Raw genomic sequence first — 20,369 nt, 5'->3', positions numbered from 1 at the left:
TTTTGCTAATGTTCTTAGCACTGTTCTGTCCCCCTTCAGGTAAACCTGGACCGGTGCGTGGCTGCCAAGAACAACTACGACCACGAGGAGCTGGCCATGTACATGAAGATCCTGAGTCAGCTGCAGAAGACGTACGCCGACCTTCTGTCTACCTCCAACAAGCGGCTGTCGGACCTGATGATCCTTCACGACTTCATCCAGGGCGCGACCAACGAGCTCATCTGGCTGAACGAGAAGGAGGAGACGGAGGTTCACCGGGACTGGAGCAACCGCAACCAGAACCTGCAGAAGGTGGAGGCGCACTACGAGGTCAGTGCTGACAGTTGGTGCTGAGTCGTTCTCGTTACTTTCTTTATTGTGATGACAAATTCGCCTCTCGGCCTGTGGACGACACTCTGCTATGTTTCGTTGTGACTTACATATTGTCAATTCTTGGGTAGTAGGCAGACGTTGCAAACGATTTAAAGTAGGTTACACATTCCGTCTGTATTTTTCTCTGTCCTCCAGCACACCGTCTTTTGACACGCGACACGCACTCGTCGCGGTTCACCGTCCGTCACTCTGCTGCGGCTCGCTATCCGTTACAATTCTCACCACCTGTCGTTCTGTTGCAGCACGTCATGGGCGAACTGGAGCGCCGTGAGCGACAGTTCAACACAATCCAGGAGCAGGGCGGCTCGCTGGTCGCCCAGAACCACCCGGCCTCCAAGACGGTCGAGGCCTACCTGGCCGCCATGCAGACCCAGTGGTCGTGGTTACTGCAACTCACTCTCTGTCTGGAGACGCACCTCAAACACGCCCAGGTGGCGCACAAACTCTTCCAGAACGTCGACGAGATGACACACATCATCAAAGAGTGAGTTCTGGAATGAGAAGATTGATTTGGCATGTTGATGCGTCTGAAAACCTAAACTGCATTGGTAGCGGGCTTTTTCTCATTGCATGTGCCAGCATAGTTATAACTTGGTAACCTCACAACAATCGAGTCAGTTACTGCAAAATGCCACCCTCTTTCCCTTTATGCCAATTATCTACCAATTATCATCTATGCCATAAAACTTCTTATGCGTTGGAATCTCGACATTTTACCACATCTTTCTCTGGTGTCTGACCACATCTCACCCAGTCATCTGACCACACCTCTCCCTCGCCGCCGTCCACAGACAAGACGAGCGCCTGAACACGGAGTTCAGTCAGACCGACTTCACGCTGGACGAGGGGGAGCAACTCCTCCGTGACATGCAGCAGCTTCGTGACGTGATGGCCGGTCAGGCGGAGGTGATTCAGGAGCTCGAGGAGCGCGCCCACCAGGTGACGCCGCAGCGCCAGCGCAGGGAGCATCTGCCCGGACCGATGCCCGTCTCGGCCATCTGTAGCTACAAGAGCGCCAATGTGAGTCGTGCGCCGTTAGATAAGAATTAGTGGGCTTTCTTAGTTTGTGGTGGGTGCACCAGTTATTTTGTTTGCAGTTAACCACGATTTTTTCATGATTACGAAGCGAGCGAAGCGAGCTTTTAATAATAGTAATAGCGCTACTGACGCTCAGTTTTCTTAGGGTCCGGACTTTTTCCGACGGGTTTTATCATTATCAGTGAAGCTAGCTCTGCGTGTTAGCAGCGTTTTCTTTTCCATATGCCTACTGCGAAGCTGAAACGCAACACGTCGCTGGCATGCCCCTTGAAGCTGATAGGTCGTACTTTGGTCCGGGAGTTGACGTTTCATTTTGTCTTTATCCGCAGATTGTGATCCAGAAGCAGGACAAGTGCACACTGTTGGACAACTCGAACCGCACCAAGTGGCGGGTCCAGACGCCGAGCGGTCAACAGGGCTCCGTTCCCAGCGTCTGTTTCCTGCTGCCCCCTCCCGACCAGGAGGCCCTGGAGGCCATCGAGCGGCTGAAACGGCAGTACGAGATGTCGCTGATCCTGTGGCAGAGGAAGCAGTTGCGCATGAGGCAGAACATGATCCTGGCCACCATCAAGGTGGTGAAGAGCTGGGATCTGCAACAGGTGGGTTCGACTCTGGTGTCCGCCTGGATTAGCTGTTGACCGTCTGGCAGATTTAAGCAAGGCCATTGAAAGATTTAAGAGGATAATATTAGAGGATTTAAGCATGATGCCTGGTTTGCATCCCTTTGTCTGATTTAAGTCTGATGTTTATTTGCATAGTTAGATATTTTCCTACCTTACTATTTCCTTATTTCGTAGTGAAGACTCCTGGTCCCTGGACATTGCGAGTGTTACAAATGGTTGGTGTCTGTTCCCTCTCAGTTTATGGCGATGGGTAAGGACCAGCGGGACGCGATCCGTCGCGCGCTGAACGAAGACGCCGAGAAGCTGATTCAGGAGGGCGATCCGAACGACTCCCAGCTGAGGAGGCTGCGCCGGGAAATCGACGAGGTCAACCGGCTGTTCGACGAGTTCGAGAGACTCGCCGCCGAAGGTGAGAAAAAAGAGCAGTGGTTGGACTTTCAACATTCATCATAATGCATAACATACATACAACATACATTAATAGCATACATACATTATGCATTGATTCAACATCATTTAGTTCTTTTCGATTGTGTGTGTGATTTGGTGTGTTTATGCTTGCTTATTTATAACTTAGTTGTTAATGTTTATTCGCATGCCAAGCTTTTTCTGACTCGATTGGCCATGCAGTCCACGAAACGTACGACGTTTCGATACTAATTAAATCGTTTACCTTTTCATTATCTCCGAAGCCTAACGTTTTCTTTCGGCACTTCTTTTCCAGCGAACCCGACCAACCAGTTCAACACGAAGGTGGCAGCTCTGGAGACAGAGCTGACTCGCGTGGAGTCGGAGTTGGCGGAGAAGTGTGCCGCGCCCATTCCACGGGACGTGCGAGACGCCCAGCGGCTGGCCAACAAGCACAAGGACTGGGAGAACCGCGTCCAGGTGAGGAGAGGGCTCCAAGTGGTGCGATGTTTCTAGCCTGGTTGGTGGCTGACCTGTGACGAATGGCTCTGGTGGTTACCGTTAAAGTGCATGCGTTTTTTTGTGACTTGTAGATGGGATGATGTTTGGTGAGAATCAACAGATAGATAGGATTTCGCTAATGATTATTGATGTCGGCATGACTTCAAACTTCAATAGCAAACGGATTTTCAATTACTTTTTAATTACATCGAACTCTGAATCCGTTCGCAGCGTCACGAGCCCGCTCTGGATGAGGTCCGCAACATCTACAACTCGCTGAGCAAGAGGACACCGGCCATGCAGGACAGGCTCGAGAGGGTCAACACTCAGTGGGAGAGCATCTGGAAGACGTCCAACGCCTACATTGACCGGTGAGGAGACGCAACAGCGTACAACTTTGTTTGTTTGACCAAATTTGTATTCAAATATTCACTTATGGTCCATCAAAAGCCGATATTCGATTATTCTGGGCCATAAAGTGATACGTATATATTTCACCACATTCAGTCCATCTATGACACTACCTGATAGACGATTTCGATGGTAGCGCATGCAGTTGTTGTTCAAACTTTTTGTTTGGAAGTAAGGTGTAAAAACGTCCCGTCCTCTCGCCATTCCAGTCTGAAGTGTGTGGAGGTCACCGTTGACGGCCTGGAGGAGGCCACTAATGTGGTCAGCCACCTGGAGGCCAAGATTGCCGATTACCGCCAGCTTCCCGACGACCGGGATGGCCTCAAATCGGCCCACCTCGGCCTCGTCGACCTGCAGAACAGTCTCCAGAAGAAACAGGTGCGTCATGGAACACAGGACTGAGCCCAAGGCCTCTCAGAGTGTCCCGAACTCGATGTTTACCTGTTAGTGGCCAATAGTGCTATCGTAATGCCTGACGAAAGCTTCAGTGTCGTTGGAATAGAGCTCGTGCTGGCATCTCTCTTGCTCCTTCTGTTAACTCTGGTGTTTGGTATCATGGTGCTGGTAAAGAATGACGTTATTCATGAACTATTCTTATCACCTCTCTTACATTTCGGTACTTCTAAGTAAATACCGTACAACTATCTGTTGCTTTCCAGGGAATGATTGAGAAGCTCAACATTGACGTGGGTAAGACGCGTAAGACGACGGAGCGCACCCGGCCGCGCCAGAGAAACCACCCGGATGTGGAAGAGCTGGAGGATGACGTCACCAGGGTGACCAAACAGTGGACGAACTGTTGCGAGAGCGTCGTCGACAGGTCAGTCAATCAGAAGAGCTTCGGCAATTAATGACACACCAGCATGTAGGCCGCGATGCTGGAGCGGACCAATGTTATAAAGTTTTTGCAGATCCGATATTTGTTCGTTTTTGAAAAGCGTACAACAATACAGACCTATTCATATTATCATTTGGATGTAATGGTGTAATTTGTTAAACCTACCGGCTACCCATATCAACAATATTCATAGTTATTTATTATATTTCCTCAAGAGATGAGTCCTGGAGTTCGTGTCTCGCCGCCCACTGACATCCCGGTGATGCTCTGTCTGCAGACTGAAGGCGGTGGACCAGGCGGCCGACCTGCTGCGTCAGTACGAGCAGCAGGAGAAGATGGAGCGTCAGTGGGCCTCCCAGATGGAGGCCGAGGCGCGCCACAGACAGCAGGAGGAGGAGCGGCTCAGGGTCAGTGTTGGGGTTTGGTCGGGGCGATAGGCTCTAAGGAATACGTACGTGGTCCTTGTGACAGATTTACCTATAATACCAAGTGGAATGTTTTCAAGTTTCCTTGGACAGACCGATCAACAGCTGATTCACATTACACTGTAGCACATTAGAAACGGCTTTAAAGCCCCTCTCGTAGTGCGTATGTTCTGAATTTCCGCCTGGCCTTTTCCAGCAAGCGGTGATTGACAAGTTCCGCCAGTGTGACGAGTCGATCGCCGACTTCCTCGACTGGATGGCCAAGGTGGAGCGCAGGGTGGCCAACCAGGAGCAGGTTCAGGAGGACGTCCCCGCGCTCCGTAACCAGATCAACGTCGTCAAGGTAAGAACTCAACTTGAAGCCAAAACACTGCTCGTACCAAGTGCAAACTGAATTGTTAGAGATAGCAATTTATGAAGGTCATGTTCTTGAAGTTAGAATTAAAGTAACCAGGCATATATTTTCTTTTTGTCTTTGGTCGGAGATTTCACCCTTGGCTGACCACAGACTTTGTGTTTTACTAGTTCGCATTCACTATTTAGCCCTTCCAGGTTCCAAATCGCGTGTGATTTCCGATCAACTTTTGTTCATTGACTAATTCATGTCAATCTGCCGTTTAACTGTTGGGGTGTCGTGCTTGGCTAACGTCCTACCGTTTTGTCGCGACAGGCGATCAAGGACGAGCTGCAGCAGCAGCAGAGGCCGCTGTTCGCCTCGCTCGATCAGATCCAGGACGTGGCTGAGAGAGGTGGCGATATCCTCTCCAAGGACGAGCTCAGGCAGCTCAAGGACAACGGTCAGGAGCTAAAACACAGGTGAGCTATCACAGGATGCACTGACAGTACTGTGCACTATTCTGGTTAACGAGTTGATGTTTAAAATGGGCAATTTTTACCTTGCGTAGGCAAGCTGATTACTGTTGTATACCGTTAGATCATCATCTGAGATGACTTTTCATTTGTGAATGTTTTAGGAACTTGCTTGGTTATCGGGATAGAAGTTTGTCAAATGCACACGCTTGTGCCATGAATCGTCGTCTGTTGCTATAGCCACGCCTGCCTCAGGCTCCATAACTGACTGATTCCGACCACCGTTCCAGATACGACACTGTATCCGACCGGACGGATCAGCTGCACCGCCGGCTGAACGCCTGTCTGGACGAACTCACCAAGTTCCGTGGCGACAGCGACGCCTTCCAGGTACGAACGCTGTGCTGGGAAACGACTAACACTCTCACTATCGAGAGGGGTATGGCGTCCTAAATTCAGGCTACCTTTCAGATGCCCTTGCTTGCATTTCAATCTTGTCGTTCTATAAATTAGGTATGTTTAAGTACCAGGAGCAGGTTAACGACACCATGTCAAGCTGTCAGTTGTCGATCTGCAGCGCCTACAGTTTCGTTACCTAACCGAATTTCCTCCGTCCCCCAGAGTTGGCTGTCGCGCGCGCAGCGGCAGCTGGCCGACAAGGAGCGTCTCTCGGACCTCAGTCAGCTGAAGGCCAGTGAACAGGACTGCCGCGAGATGGTGCATGACGTGGTGGCCCACCAGGCCGACCTGCGCTTCCTCACCGTCGGAGCGCAGAAGTTCATCGACGAGAGCAAGGAGCACCTCAAGTCGCTGAACGACTTCCGCACAAACCTGCCCCAGAGGCTGGCACACATCGAGCCCAAAGACCACCAGGTCAAACACGAGGTCACCGAGCTCTCGCAGGTTAGTGACAATCACAATTTTATGGTCGTATAGCCTCTAAAGTCTTATCAGTTGTGGAAAAACGAAATTGACTGCTGTGCTTCTCGGAAAATAAAATAAAACGTCATCATGACGAATAAATGAACACATTGTTTATAAACGACAATAGTTTGACTAACCTGTTGTTTCCTATTTCCCCACAGTCCTACCAAGACCTGCTGGGTCGCGCCAACAAGCTGTCCGACAAGCTCTCCGGCCTGGGCAACCGTCAGCGGGAGTACCAGGAGGCCCTGGAGCGTGCTGGCCGCTTCCTCCGCGAGGTCGAGCCGCAGGTGAAGCGCGTCGTCACCGAGCCAGTGGCGGCCGAGCCCCGAGCCGTCCAGAACCAGCTGGACAACGCCAAGAGCCTCAGTTCCAACATGCTATCGCAGGGCAAGCTGCTGGACAACGCGACGGGCACGGCCCAGCAGCTGGTGTCGGCACTGGAGGGGCAGATCTCCCCGCGACAGGCGGAGGCCATCACTCGGCCGCCGGAGGAGCTGACTGATCAGTACCGACGGCTGTCCGCCGCGCTGGTCGACCGGTGTCAGGAGCTGGACATGGCTCTGGTGCAGTCGCGCGGCGTCCAGGATGGCCTGGACTCGCTGATGGCGTGGCTCAGTCAGGCAGAGGCGCGCCTGCAGGCGCTTCAAAAACCAGCCAGTCTGGATCGTGACCGGCTGGCCGAACAGACTCGCGAACAGCGCGCGCTGCAGGCCGACATCGCTCAGCACCGACCGGGTGTGGATCAGATTCAGCGCTCGGCCCAGCAGTTGCTGCAGACGCCCTCCAACGCACGTATCGCTAAAAAGATCGAGGACAGTCTGCGGGACCTCACGGCCCGCTTCCAGAAGCTGGCAGACAAGTGTGACGAGCGTGGACGGCAGCTGGAAGACGTTGCCGCTCAGACAGAGAACTTCCGCAAGCGCGCCGACAAGTTTGATCGCTGGTTCGTTGAGGTGTTCGAACTGGTCGACGGTCAGGACGTGGGCAAATTGGGTGCCGACGCGTACACTGCCAAAATGGAGGAGTTGAGCCGGCGCCGGGACGCAGGGAAGCCGGACTATGACGCTACGGTGCGCTCTGGAACCGAGCTGGTGTCGCGGAGGGATGTCACCGACACCAAACCCACCAAGGATAAGGTCGAGGTCAGTGTCGCAGAATATTTGCCGCCCAGGCTAGCCTGGCTCTATCGATTTCGATGGTTTCTATTAAATACTTTTCAATGCCAAAACGTATTATATGTGAATGATCCATCTTCATTGTATCTAAGACAATTAAGTTTATATACGTTTATACAGTTTAGGAGTACCTAGCGAAATTATTTCAATAAGATTTAGTGTGACTATCGATAGCGGCATCAACGTTTGGTATATGTCATCCCGGTATGAGCATGCTACCTAACCATTCGCTATTTATTTGAGCAAGCCTAACTGCAAGTCGATTTCCGACCACACAGGAGATCAAGGCTCAGTGGCAGGAGCTGCAGGGCGTCATGGAGGCGCGTCTCAAGGAGGGTCAGACCCGCTCTGAGTCGATGAACGCCTTCGAGAAGCTCAAGGACGAGGTTCAGCAGTGGCTGAAGCGGATGGAGGGCAGGATTGAGGCCCTCCAGCCGGTAGCCGTCGATCAGAAACTGCTGAAGGACCAGAGCGATGAACTGAAGGTGAGAAAAATGGTACAACGATGTGACATGGTGCGATGATGCAATGTAGTAAAATATATTTTAGGATCTGATAAAAGAGGTTTCTTATCTCAAGCCACTTGAGCATTCTCCCTATGTAATTCATGATGTCAATAACCCCTAACGCTGTCCCCTCGTGCCATTCCATCAGCCGCTGGTCCGCGAGCACACCCAATACGCCGCCACCATCGACAAGGTCAACGACCTGGGTAACCAGTACGACCAGCTGGTGCGTGGGGACCGGGCCGAGACACCCTCGCGTCGCCGCTCCTCCGTCACACCGCTGAAGAAGGCCTCGGTGACGTCGCACGGCCGGCGGTCGGTCACACCACTCTCTTCAGGTGGGTGGATCGCGGCTGTGGTTGGTTTAACGTGGAGATAGGACGCTACTGGAGATCTACAATAGGGATTTGTATGTTTTACATTGTTTGTGGTGTGTTTTAAGTGTGCTTGGTTGCGTCTTACCAAAGAGAAGTCGTTGAAATCGCAATCTGTTTCTCTTGATCTAATCCACTCCCATTTGCGAATCTTGTTTTCACTCAGCTGTGTGATGTGCCGTATAGACATCGGTATATCCATACGGCTGGCTGTGCCATAACTGATAGTTCTTATCTGTTTGTATGTATATCTTTCCGCGTGTCTGTCGGTCACCAAATCTGACTGTACCGCCTCTGCCCACTTTCTCCGCCTGTCTATTTGTTCATGGACTTGGATGTTCCGCCGTTCTTGTCCATACGTCATTATATTCTATGCAAGTCAATTTTGTCCGTCAATCTGTTTGTCCATCCGTCTCTCTGTTCTATCACTGACCGTCCCTATATGTGTACCCACGGGCACATCTGCAGTGCGTCGCCCCTCGTACGATAGGAGTTCCCCAGCGCCCAGCCGCCTGGGTCGCAAAGAGTCGCTCAATGATGGGTATCTCGGGCTGGACGGTAAGACCCGTATCCGATAGGCACGTCCCTAACCGATCTAGTGACTAATTCCTAATGATACTGACAGTTCGGTAGTAGATGCACTGAGCTCGCATCTCGACATTTCGCATATCGCAGCACTGCGAAGTGTCGAAATGCGTGAGTATGTAGTGAATAACCAATAATATTGGTATGAGTAGCAATGCATACATAAACCATGCTAACAACTTCTATGTTTTCGTCAAAATCATAGCTTATTTGTATTGTGCATATGTTCTTATGCTGAATGTTAAGGTAGTTATCTTGTTAAGAGATATGGTAGTCTTATTTATCAGCAGTAAATGTTTGTTATTGATCATAACTGCAAGGTTCTGGAATAAAACGGAAAGAGTAAAGGGCAGTCGGTTCATCTTTGGAGTTACGACCACCAGCAGTTAAATACTAATTATATTACGTTGCACGTTCTTCTCTAATCAATCCTTTAACTAATTTAGTCTAATATCAACTTATCAGATACTATACCTTAGATGATTTACTTCAGATGCTGCTACAAACGTACGGAATTTGTTCGATTAACAAGCATCAAAGAAGTCCTTTATCATAGTACGAAACAAATCCCTAACAAAACTGATGCTTAATTAAATAAACGCATGGGTAACAATAACTTGAAGCTAAAAAGCTGTTGATCGATCTGCATTAGAATGTTGTGATGATCCGTTGCAGAAATAGCAATGAGAGTCCTCTTATTTATCAAGAGTATGGTATACTCTTAGTTTTGTCGTTATCATAATATTGTTATAACTAAGCCATGATGACATCAAATGATTGACATATGACCTCAAAAAGTCGGGACTGTTATAGTGTTGACTGATCTGTAAAAGCCGTCTGATTTGAATGAAATGTGGCATTTGATGTTTCCGACGGGCACACACTCCTTTTCAAACTTTTTTTATGCATTGGTCGTCTCCCAACAGCGACCTACCTCACTCATTTTAGCTCCCATCCGGCCGATTTCTGACCTATTTCGCCTGCCTCCACAGACCAGTCGCCCATTCAGGCGCAGCTGAACGAGATCAACCACCGCTACGACATGGCGGGCACCCGGCTGGCCGACCGGCAGGCGGACATCGACTCGGTGTCTGCCGAGCTGCGCCGCCACCTGGACACGCTGCGACAGCTGCAGCAGGTGCTGGACCGCGCCGAGCGGCAGCTGCCGCGAGACGCCGTCCCTCAGAGCAGGGATGAGGCGGACAAGCAGCTGGCCGCCATCCGCGCTCTGTCTGACGAGCTCTACGAGCGCCAGCCGGCGCTGGACGGTCTGAAGACCCAGGCTGGTGAGCTGCTGCGGCGGCGACCGGGCGCTCCGGGCGCTGACCTCCTGCAGGCCAACCTCACTGATGTTGTCGACCGCTGGAGCGCGCTGCAGGCGAAGCTGAAGGCGCGTCAGAACCACCTGAAGAACAGCAAGCAGTTCTTCGACACCCACGACCAGCTGAACGGCTGGCTGGCGGCTAAGGAGAAGATGCTGACGGTGCTGGGACCGCTGAGCTCCGACCCGCGTCTGGTGCAGATGCAGAGTCAGCAGGTGGCGGTTCTGAGGGACGAGTTTGCCGCTCAGTACCCGACCCTGCAGACGCTGAATACTGTGGGACAGGCGCTCATTGAGGAGGCCGAGCCAGACAGTGCCACCGCCAACAAGGTTAGTGTGTGGGTCGGGAATACATACAGTGCATATATGTATACAGTGTGGGTGGGTCGGGATTAATTTACTCACAACATTTGGCAAAACATAAGATAAAACTTTTACAGACATGCGTTTTTTAACGCAAATTTCACATTTAAACCGAGTGAGATAGGTCTATCCTGATTGACTGAAATACTGTCTTTCGGCAGGTGGGTGACAAACTTCGCAAGACCAACGATAAGTGGGAGGAGCTGATCTCCAAGCTGGAGGATCGCGAGATGAACTTGGACGCCGCCTCGGGCGCCAGCCACCAGTTCAACGACTCGCTAGGTCGGCTGCAGCGAGACCTGCAGAAGATTGGCGACGCCTTCGACGACCTGGTCACCGAGCGCGGCGAGCCGCAGCAGAAGCTGAAGAAGCTGAACCAGCTGCAGCACCAGGTGGACGAGCTGCGACCGCGGCTGGCCGAGCTGGAGACTCTGGGCGAGCAGCTCTGCTCCGTGCTCACAGATCCTTCGGCCAAGACCGAGGTCAAGGACAAGCTGTACCAGCTGGGTCGACAGCAGACGCAGCTGCAGAAGAAGATGGACAACCTGCGCGCCGAGCTGGAGAACTCGCTGAAGGAAGATCGTGAGTTTGAGGACGGCTGTGCCGATGTCCAAGACTGGATCAAGGACTGTGTGGATCGCATGGGCCGACCGCTAAAGGTATCTGCCGATGCCGACAAGCTCGCTCGTCAGGTGGCTGAGTACGAGCCTGTCTACAAGACTGTGACAGACCGAGAACACGAGGTGTTCCTGGTACAACGCAAGGGTCAGGAGCTGATCGCCAAGACCGCCAACAAGCAGGAGGGCAAGACGCTGCAGAAGTTCCTGGACAAGCTGCAGAAGGACTGGGATGCGGTGAAGAAAGAGGCTGTCGGCAGACACACGCGGCTGCAGACTTGTACAGACCTGTGCCGTCGCTACCACACCAACCTAGAGAAGTTCGCGCCGTGGCTCGACAAGGCTGAGGACCGTATGGAGCGCATGCATCCGGTCAGCTTCCAGAAAGCCGAAATCCAGAAACAGCAGCGTGAGGTGCAGGCGTTCAAGAACGATGTCTCGCTGCACTCTGGCGAGCACGAGCAGACCCAGCAGGCGGGCGCAGCTCTACTGGCCGCCACGGATATTGACAAGGAGGGCGTGCAAGATGACCTGCAGCTGCTGGGACAGCGCTGGGAGGCCCTCAACGCGGCCCTGATCAGTCGGCAGCAGGCTCTGGATGATGTCTCGTCCAAGGTTGGCGAGTTCCAGGACCGACTTCGTGACATGGAGCACGGTCTGCAGCGGTGCGAGGACCGCCTGACCTCGCACGACGCCGTGGGTGGCGGCAGAGACCCGCGCATGCTCGGCAGACTGAAGGACCTGCTTCAGGAGGCTGACCAGCTGGGACAGCAGCTGGATCGGCTGCGCTCCACCGCTGACCAGCTGCGCTCCGACGCTCACCAGCTGGGCAGCTCGGCTGATCACGTACAGGACGACGTGGACCGTGTGGACCGCCGGCTGCGCGACCTCCGCGACAAGCTCGACGACCGACACGCGGATCTACAGAGCGCCTCTCACGCTGTCAACGAGGTCAACGAGCGCCTCAAGGGCCTCTCACACGAGCTTGGTCTCCTGGAGGAGGAGCTCGATAACATGGCACCCGTGGCACGTGAGGTCATCATCGTGCAGAAGCAGGTGACCGAGATCTCTGTCTTCCTGGAGAAGGTCGTTCAGGAGCGTCGCCACCTGGATGACGCCGACAGAACCGTCGAAGGACTCGTTAAGGAGGGCTTTGCGTCTGACGCCAAGACTCTCCGTGACCAGCTGGGAGGCATGCGTCGCCAGCTGACAAGAATGGACGATCGCGGAAAGGCGCGTGAGCGCGAAGTGACGGTGGTCCTCACCAAGCTGACCACCTTCTACACGAGCTACGAGGTGGTGGTGGAGGACATCCGCTCCGCCTCGCGAGAAGAGGCTTCGTTCCCTCCGCCGGCCACTGACGTGGAGACGATCCGCCGCCAGCAGCAGCAGTTCAGAGAGTTCAAGGCAGAGCGGGTGGAGACCCTGACGGCTCACGTAGACAGCTGCAACCGCAGCGGCCAGAGCCTGGTGCAGTCGGCTGCGGCCGGCGTCAACACCAGCAGTCTGGAGGGAGACCTCGAGAAGATGAACGACCTCTGGAACGAGCTCAAGGAGAGGGTAAGAAGCGTTATACATAGGCTTCTGAGGCTGTATGTGTATGCTTCATTGCCTTGTGAATTAATTTTGGCGAGCATGACAGGAGAGTAAAACCTGTAAACGGTCCCTGCATAGTGAAGCGTGCCAAACATAAAAGTGGGAAATTTTATGTTATCGGCCTAGTCCAGTAATGTCTCAAATTGATTAATCGGGGCTCTCTGCGATCTACTTAAGAGTTTGACGACTATTTATGTTTTCAGATTCACAACCGGGAGCGTGCGCTCGACGTGGGTCTGCTCCAGTCGGGCAAGTTCCGTGAGGCTTTGGAAGGCCTCCTCCAATGGCTGGCCGACACCGAGGACCTCGTGGCTCACCAGAAGCCGCCCAGCGCCGACTACAAGGTGGTCAAGGCACAGGTGCAGGAGCAGCGCTTCTTGCAGAAGCTGCTGCTCGACCGTCAGGGCTCGGTCAGCTCGTTGTTCGACATGGGCCGCGAGATCGCCAAGAACTGCGCGCCGGCCGAGCGGGCGGAGATCGAGGGACAGCTCCGTGAGCTGACGGAGCGGTTCGATGCTCTCACCGGTCAGGCCGCCGAGAGGATGCAGCAGCTCGAGGACGCCATGAAGGTCAGTGGATTTGGCTAACGCAAAGTGCGAGAATCGGTGGTTGTAATCATGAGGATCCAGCTTTAGGGGTAATGATTTTGCAATCAAAGACACTAAGGCATCTCCATAACAATAAGTTGGTGCTACATCAAAAGTTGCATACTGTTTTTATCTGTTGCGTATGATACAGCTCACTAGCAAGAACGATTATAATCTATGTTTTCTTTTTCTGCAGGTGGCGAAGGAGTACCAGGATAAGAACGGTCCTCTGGTCGAGTGGCTGGAGAAAATGGAAAAGAAGCTCAAGGATATGGAGACCATCCCGACCGACGAGGACAAGATCCAGCGTCGCATCAAGGACCACGATGCGCTTCACCGCGACATCGTCAAGCGCGGCGGCGACTTCGACGAGCTGGCCAACATCGCCACCGTGCTGATGGAGCTGGTAGGAGACGACGAGGCTGCGGCGCTGGCCGACCGTCTGCAGGAGGTCACCGAGCAGTACACCAAGCTGGTGGACGACAGCGAGGCACTCGGACGCCGCCTGCAGGACGCCGGCAAGCAGCTGCGCGCGCTGGTACTCAACTACGAAGACTTCCTGGTGTGGATGGATGAGATGGAGCAGCGGCTCAACAAGTACAAGGTGCTCTCCGTGCACGTTGACCGGCTGCATGAGCAGATGGAGGAACTGACGGACCTCAGTGAGGAGGTCGACAACCACAGGGAGCCGGAGCAGGAGCTGCAGGATATCGGCGCCGACCTGATGCGGCACATCTCCAGCGACGAGGCGCTCCAGCTGAAGGACAAGCTGGACTCGATCAGCCACCGCTACTCCGACCTGGAGACGAAGGCGGCGGCGCTGCTGAAGAACGCCCAGGAGGTGCTACCGCTGGTGCACGCCTTCCACAAGGCGCACACGAGCCTCAACGACTGGCTGGTGGATACGGAGCAGACGCTGCTTGCTGTCGACACGCTGCCCAGCCCCGACGAGACCGTCGAGCATCTCGAGCAGCAGGTAAGGGCTGCAACTCTCTCGCCATTGCGCTTCTCTCTTCTATTGATTTCATATTGCTGTAGCTCCCGTTTTTCGTTCTGACGCTAGCTTGTGTACGTCTCTGAGACTCTGAGAGCCTCAGACAGCCAACTGATGACGTTCTTTTCGTCCTGATCTCAGGTGCAGGAGTACAAACCGGTGCTGGACCAGGTGAACCAGGCCGGCCCGCAGCTATGCCAGATCTCGCCCGGAGAGGGCGCACAGACCATCGAGTCGCTGGTGACGCGAGACAACCGCCGTTTCGAGGCCATCGTCGAACAGGTTCAGCGCAAGGCTGAACGGCTGCGCCTCACCAAACAGAAGAACATCGAAATCGTCGGCGACATTGACGAGCTGCTGGATTGGTTCAGAGAGGTGAGATTAGATGCTTCTTTCGACAGTTTTCGTATCTATTTGACCACAATAAATCGTGCATCTTGATCACTTTTATTACGCAAGCAGCCTATGAAGTCTCATTATTGCACCCTAGCCTTGCATAATGTATAGCGATACCTCTCCTTGATCAACCCTTTTTTCCGTCGCCAGGTTGAAACCCAAATTAAGGAGGCCGAGCCGCCGAGTTCCGACCCGGAGGTCATCCGCATCCAACTGAAGGAGCACAAGGCGCTCTATGATGACGTCAGCAGCCAGAAGGGCCGCGTGCGTGACGTCATCAGCACTGCCAAGAAACTGATGCGCGATGCCGCTCAGTATGATGATGTCACTGAAATTCGCGAGAAGGTGGAAGACCTGAAGGACACGGTTGACTCGGTGAGTATTGTTCTACGTTGATGTATCATGAGCTAAACTTGGATTTCATATATCCCCTTCACTGAGGACATCGTCTCGTAACAGCACACAATCATTTCCCACTACTTTTTTTAACTAAATATTACTTTACTCGTTTCAGGTGAGCAAACTGTCCTCGGATCGTCTGAGCTCTCTGGAGCAGGCACTTCCACTGGCCGAACACTTCTTCGAGACCCACTTGGGCATCTCGGACTGGCTGGACGAGACTGAGGCGGAGGCTCTGAGGCTGGACATGCCGGCTCTGAGGCCTGACCAGGTGCAAAGACAGCTGGACCGCAACAAACAGCTACTGCAGAGCATCCAGGACCACCGGCCTCTGGTGGACAAACTCAACAAGACCGGCGGCGCCCTCGCCAAGCTCTGCAACGACGAAGAGGCGCAGAAGGTGAGACTGCTCTGGGTGTATGCTTGTGGTAAGGCGTGAGTGGTGTGCTGACATGTGGCTGGTGCATTTCCTCGAAGGATTTTTCAACAACTGAACCCCTACAGAATATATAGCGGAAGTCAGTGTAAAAAAACGCGTGTGTCGTTTTTGTATCGTCACAGCAGATGATTATTAACTGTTAATTACGCTATCTTGGCTGTTGCGATTAGCTACTCTAATCACGTGGCACTCCATTCACAGGTCAACGATATCATCGACACGGACAACACGCGCTACAACGCGCTGCGCACCTCCCTGCGCGAGCGCCAGCAGGCGCTGGAGGAGGCGCTGCAGGAGTGCTCCCAGTTCGCCGACAAGCTGGACGGCATGCTGTCAGCGCTGAAGGACACGGCTGACCAAGTGGACCGCGCCGAACCCATCTCGGCTCACCCGGACCGCATCCACGACCAGATGGCCGAGAACAATGCCATCATCGACGACCTGGATAAGAGAGAAGTGGCCTTCGAGGCGGTCAAACGCGCCGCCAACGATGTCATCAGCAAGGCCGGCGACGGCGACCCGGCTGTCAAAGGTGCGAGAATGGATTTGTATTCATTGAAAACTGTGGTTTTCGCTTTGGCGGATTCGAGCTACTGATGCGTTCATGTTCGTGATGCAAGACTGTGGAAATAGGCGTAACGATTTGGGGTGTAGTCTGTTTCTGTGAAAAGTCTAATGATTGACATCCTTTTTTCTCGTTTCAGACATTAAGAAGAAGCTCGGCAACCTGACCAAGCTGTGGGATCATCTGCAAAAGGCCACTGATGACCGCGGCCGCTCGCTAGAAGACGCTCTGGCTATCTCTGAGCGCTTCTGGTCGGAGCTGCAGGGCGTGATGCGCGCACTCAAGGATCTTCAGGAGGCCCTGGGCAACCAGGAGCCGCCGGCCATCCAGCCGTCCGCCATCAAGGAGCAGCAGAAGGAGCTCCAGGAAATCCGTCAGGGCATCGAGCAGACCAAACCCGAGGTGGAGAAGGTACGACGCAGCGGTCAGGATTTGATGAAGGTGTGCGGCGCGCCCGAGAAGCCGGAGGTGAAGAAGAACCTGGCTGACCTGGACTCTGCCTGGGATAACATCACGGCCCTGTACGCCCGCCGAGAGGAGAACCTCATTGACGCCATGGAGAAAGCCATGGAGTTCCACGATACGCTGCAGGTGAGGAGGAGTGTTTGACGCGTATCTTTGTGTTTGAGTGAGCTTCTGTGGCTTCTGCCACGGCACTCACCAATGATTGTGACGTGATCTCTATCAACGGTATGCTACGCGGTATTGGAGAGAGAATTGGTATCTTTTCGTTCTTCGGCCCAGTCCTTTGGATCTGGTACTTTGCTTGATCGTGCCATCGGTGAACCTAGCATATAGCGAGCGTTGTGTCGGTGATCGATGATATGTTGAGTTTCACGCTGTTCTGACTCCGTAGTAACTAGTTGAGTTAAACGGTCCCATTTAACCCTATTCTGTCCTCCGCAGTACCTGGTCGAGTTCCTGGAGGACGCCGAGGAGAGACTGGAAAAGCTCGGACCGGTCGGCTCCGACATCGACGCCGTCAAGAAGCAGATCAAACAGCTCATGGACTTCAAGGGCAAGGTCGATCCTCAGATGGTCAAGGTGGAAGCCCTCAACAGGTAATTACGCATTAATGCTTTTTTCAACTGATTTCTTCATTTATGTTATGGAAGAAAAAAACGTTATAATTATATTGTTTCATGTGTTGTTAAGACGTTCGACATTTTGACAGTTACCTCTAATGTGGTGTGGTTACTCTATGTTATCACAGCGAAGACTCTAATTATTCAGTTCGTCTTAACAATATTTCGTGGTTCAAATCGTACAAAATTACTAACCTGTTGCAAGGTGTCTTAATTTGTTGCTCAAGACGTGCGTAAACTAATACATTTGTTTCATGTCACTCCGGCAGAAGCATCAGAAGGCAAGTGTGGATAGCGTGTTTTGCTTAGCTTAGTTTTTTTGTGAGTGCTCTTGAATCGCGTATTGCTCCCGTTTTGATTTGATTGGGTTCCGTATCACATTTTATGTTGCATTTAAATGCGTAACATGATTAAAGTATGATTTAGAATATGTTCGATGCGATACGCGAAACAGCTAATGGACTTAATGACCAGGATAACACTTGAGATGAAGCATGAATTTGGTACTGCCCATCTACATGCAACTGTTTGTGTGGCTTGGTTTAGCTTGACACTGCTTGTTTCGTAGACGAATGCGATAACGAGCCAATTTCGACTGCATGCTGAGCGCTGTATTAGAGCTGTCTTTTCAAACTGCGTGTTTTTCGTATCGTTCGCTGTGTGTGCGTGTGTGTTAGTTTGCATTTTACCAATAACTATTATTTTATAATGCGATGATGGCTGATTGCATTATCCAGTGTTGTCTTCATCCTTATTTGTGAAGCATGAAGCCTTTATTACCACTGTTGAGCGACGGTATGTAAGTTTAAACCGGGGAAATGTCGATATTGCCTTCGTTGATACGGTTATAATATAACGACAGTAGTAGGACATAATGATATCTGCTTTGCATTTTCTGTGAATAGGTATTTGTGTAAAATGATTCGATTTGGAGCCACTCAGTAATAGTGAGCCCGTCGTTGGATATTGTCACTCACTCCGTCTTCTCCTTCTGTCTCTTCCCCTCATGTCCCATTTGTCCCTAACCATGCACCCGTCACATCCCCACAGACAAGCCCAGGAGCTGATGGAGCGCACGTCGCCGGACCAGGCGGCCGCGCTCAAACAGCCCCTGGCAGACATCAACACCCGCTGGGACGAGCTGCTTAAGGGTATCGTGGAGCGTCAGCGCGAGCTGGACCACGCCCTGCTGCGACTCGGCCAGTTCCAGCACGCGCTGGACGAGCTGCTTGTCTGGATCGGACGCACCGACAAGACGCTGGATGGCCTGAGGCCGGTGCTTGGCGATCCACAGGTATGGGTCCGTACTATGGATAATGTGGTACAATGAAGGGGAGTGGAATTCTGGTCGATAGTAGGGAAGCCCTTGGTGTGTGATTCATGCAGGTCGTCTTATATGTGATTTTAAGACCAACAAGGTAACTATAGTATAGGCCTACAAACAGGTAGATTTAGTGTGTGTTGTGTTGTCCAATGCCAACGATTTTGTCACATCGCTATACTGACCCTCCTTCGTCCGTCCACAGGTGATCGAGGTCGAGCTAGCCAAGCTGAAGGTGACTATGAACGACATCCAGGCTCACCAGACATCCGTGGACACCCTGAACGACGCCGGCAGACAGCTAATCGAGGATGACCGCGACTCAGCCGACGCCAGCGCCACGCACCGCAAGCTCAACCAGCTCAATGACCGCTGGGGTGAGCTGCAGGACAAGGCGACCGGCAAACAGCGCGAGCTCGAGAACGCACTGCGCGACGCGCAGGACTTCATGAACGAGATCCAGGACCTGCTGTTCTGGCTGAACGACTTGGATGGCGCGCTGACCACCAGCAAGCCGGTGGGAGGTCTGCCAGAGACGGCCAAGGAGCAGCTGGATCGCTTCATGGAGCTGTACGGAGAGCTAGAGCATAACCGATCTAAAGTGGAGGCGGTGCTGCAGCGCGGAGACACGTTCCTCGGCAAGTCCAAGGAGGGAGCCAGCACCAACCTGAAGCACAACCTCAAGACACTGAAGCAGCGCTGGGAGCACGTCACCAACCGCGCCAACGACAAGAAGATCAAGCTGGAGATCGCGCTGAAGGAGGCCACCGAGTTCCAGGAGGCTCTCCAGGAGTTCGTGGACTGGCTAACTGGCGCCGAGGGTGTTCTCGGCAACCTCCAGCCGGTCTCTCGCGTTATGGACAACATCATCACCCAGATCGACGAGCACAAAGACTTCCAGAAGGAGGTCAGTTCGCACCGCGAGACCATGCTGAACCTGGACAAGAAGGGCACCCAGCTCAAGTACTTCTCGCAGAAGCAGGACGTCATCCTCATCAAGAACATGCTGGTGTCTGTGCAGCACCGCTGGGAGCGTGTCGTCTCCAAGTCTGCCGACCGGACGCGTGCGCTGGACGTTGGTTACAAGGAGGCTAAGGAGTTCCACGACGCTTGGGCCGATCTCTGCGGCTGGATGGACGACGCGCTCAAGGCCCTGGACAGTGCCGACGCGTCCATGGGCAACAACCCGGCCAAGATCCGCGCCCTGCTGGACAAGCATCGCGAGTTCCAGCGGGCGCTGGGCGGCAAGCAGACCGCTTACGACAACGTCATCAAGATGGGCCGAGCGCTCATCAAGGACAAGGCACCCAAGACCGAGGAGCCCATCATCCGAGACATGCTCAACGAGCTCAAGGACAAGTGGAACGACTGCTGCAACCGGTCGGTGGCGCGCCAGCGGAAGCTGGAGGAGGCCCTCCTGTTCAGCGGCCAGTTCAAGGAGGCGCTGGAGGCGCTGCTGGACTGGCTGAAAAAGCAGCAGGCCGGCCTGGACGACACGGCGCCGGTGCACGGCGACCTGGACACGGTGACGGCGCTCTGCGAGCAGCACAAGTCGTTCGAGGCGCAGCTCAAGGACCGGGAGAAGCAGGTGGAGTCGGTCCAGAAGACCGCTGACGAACTCATCAGCAAGGCCGACAAGAAGGACGCCGCCGTCATCAAAACACAGGTATGGTGATGGTCGATTCCCGCTTTT

General features: G+C 53.2%; 1 protein-coding gene across 1 annotated transcript in view; it reads left to right on the top strand.

The window, feature by feature from the left end:
* Nucleotides 1-20,369, top strand: part of LOC122369475 (dystonin-like) — a 101,201-nt gene that overhangs the window by 66,351 nt on the left and 14,481 nt on the right. Inside the window, exons 15-44 of the mRNA XM_043344254.1 lie at nt 40-309; nt 615-856; nt 1,164-1,392; nt 1,740-2,009; nt 2,271-2,442; nt 2,758-2,921; nt 3,174-3,313; nt 3,563-3,731; nt 4,013-4,173; nt 4,469-4,598; nt 4,813-4,959; nt 5,287-5,432; nt 5,717-5,816; nt 6,048-6,329; nt 6,512-7,495; nt 7,807-8,013; nt 8,183-8,372; nt 8,877-8,966; nt 9,986-10,644; nt 10,839-12,854; nt 13,094-13,459; nt 13,674-14,453; nt 14,613-14,846; nt 15,018-15,242; nt 15,382-15,666; nt 15,907-16,237; nt 16,410-16,861; nt 17,177-17,331; nt 18,406-18,649; nt 18,882-20,342. Of these exons, the coding sequence (XP_043200189.1) occupies nt 40-309; nt 615-856; nt 1,164-1,392; nt 1,740-2,009; nt 2,271-2,442; nt 2,758-2,921; nt 3,174-3,313; nt 3,563-3,731; nt 4,013-4,173; nt 4,469-4,598; nt 4,813-4,959; nt 5,287-5,432; nt 5,717-5,816; nt 6,048-6,329; nt 6,512-7,495; nt 7,807-8,013; nt 8,183-8,372; nt 8,877-8,966; nt 9,986-10,644; nt 10,839-12,854; nt 13,094-13,459; nt 13,674-14,453; nt 14,613-14,846; nt 15,018-15,242; nt 15,382-15,666; nt 15,907-16,237; nt 16,410-16,861; nt 17,177-17,331; nt 18,406-18,649; nt 18,882-20,342 (11,301 nt within the window). The remainder of the gene's footprint in view (nt 1-39; nt 310-614; nt 857-1,163; nt 1,393-1,739; nt 2,010-2,270; nt 2,443-2,757; nt 2,922-3,173; nt 3,314-3,562; nt 3,732-4,012; nt 4,174-4,468; nt 4,599-4,812; nt 4,960-5,286; nt 5,433-5,716; nt 5,817-6,047; nt 6,330-6,511; nt 7,496-7,806; nt 8,014-8,182; nt 8,373-8,876; nt 8,967-9,985; nt 10,645-10,838; nt 12,855-13,093; nt 13,460-13,673; nt 14,454-14,612; nt 14,847-15,017; nt 15,243-15,381; nt 15,667-15,906; nt 16,238-16,409; nt 16,862-17,176; nt 17,332-18,405; nt 18,650-18,881; nt 20,343-20,369) is intronic.

This window comes from Amphibalanus amphitrite, unplaced genomic scaffold, assembly GCF_019059575.1.
Source record: "Amphibalanus amphitrite isolate SeventyFive unplaced genomic scaffold, NRLGWU_Aamphi_draft 001040F_arrow, whole genome shotgun sequence".
Taxonomy (NCBI): Eukaryota; Metazoa; Arthropoda; class Thecostraca; order Balanomorpha; family Balanidae; genus Amphibalanus; species Amphibalanus amphitrite.
The sequence above is the reverse complement of the archived record's forward strand: the minus strand, read 5'-3'. Positions and strand labels throughout refer to the sequence as shown.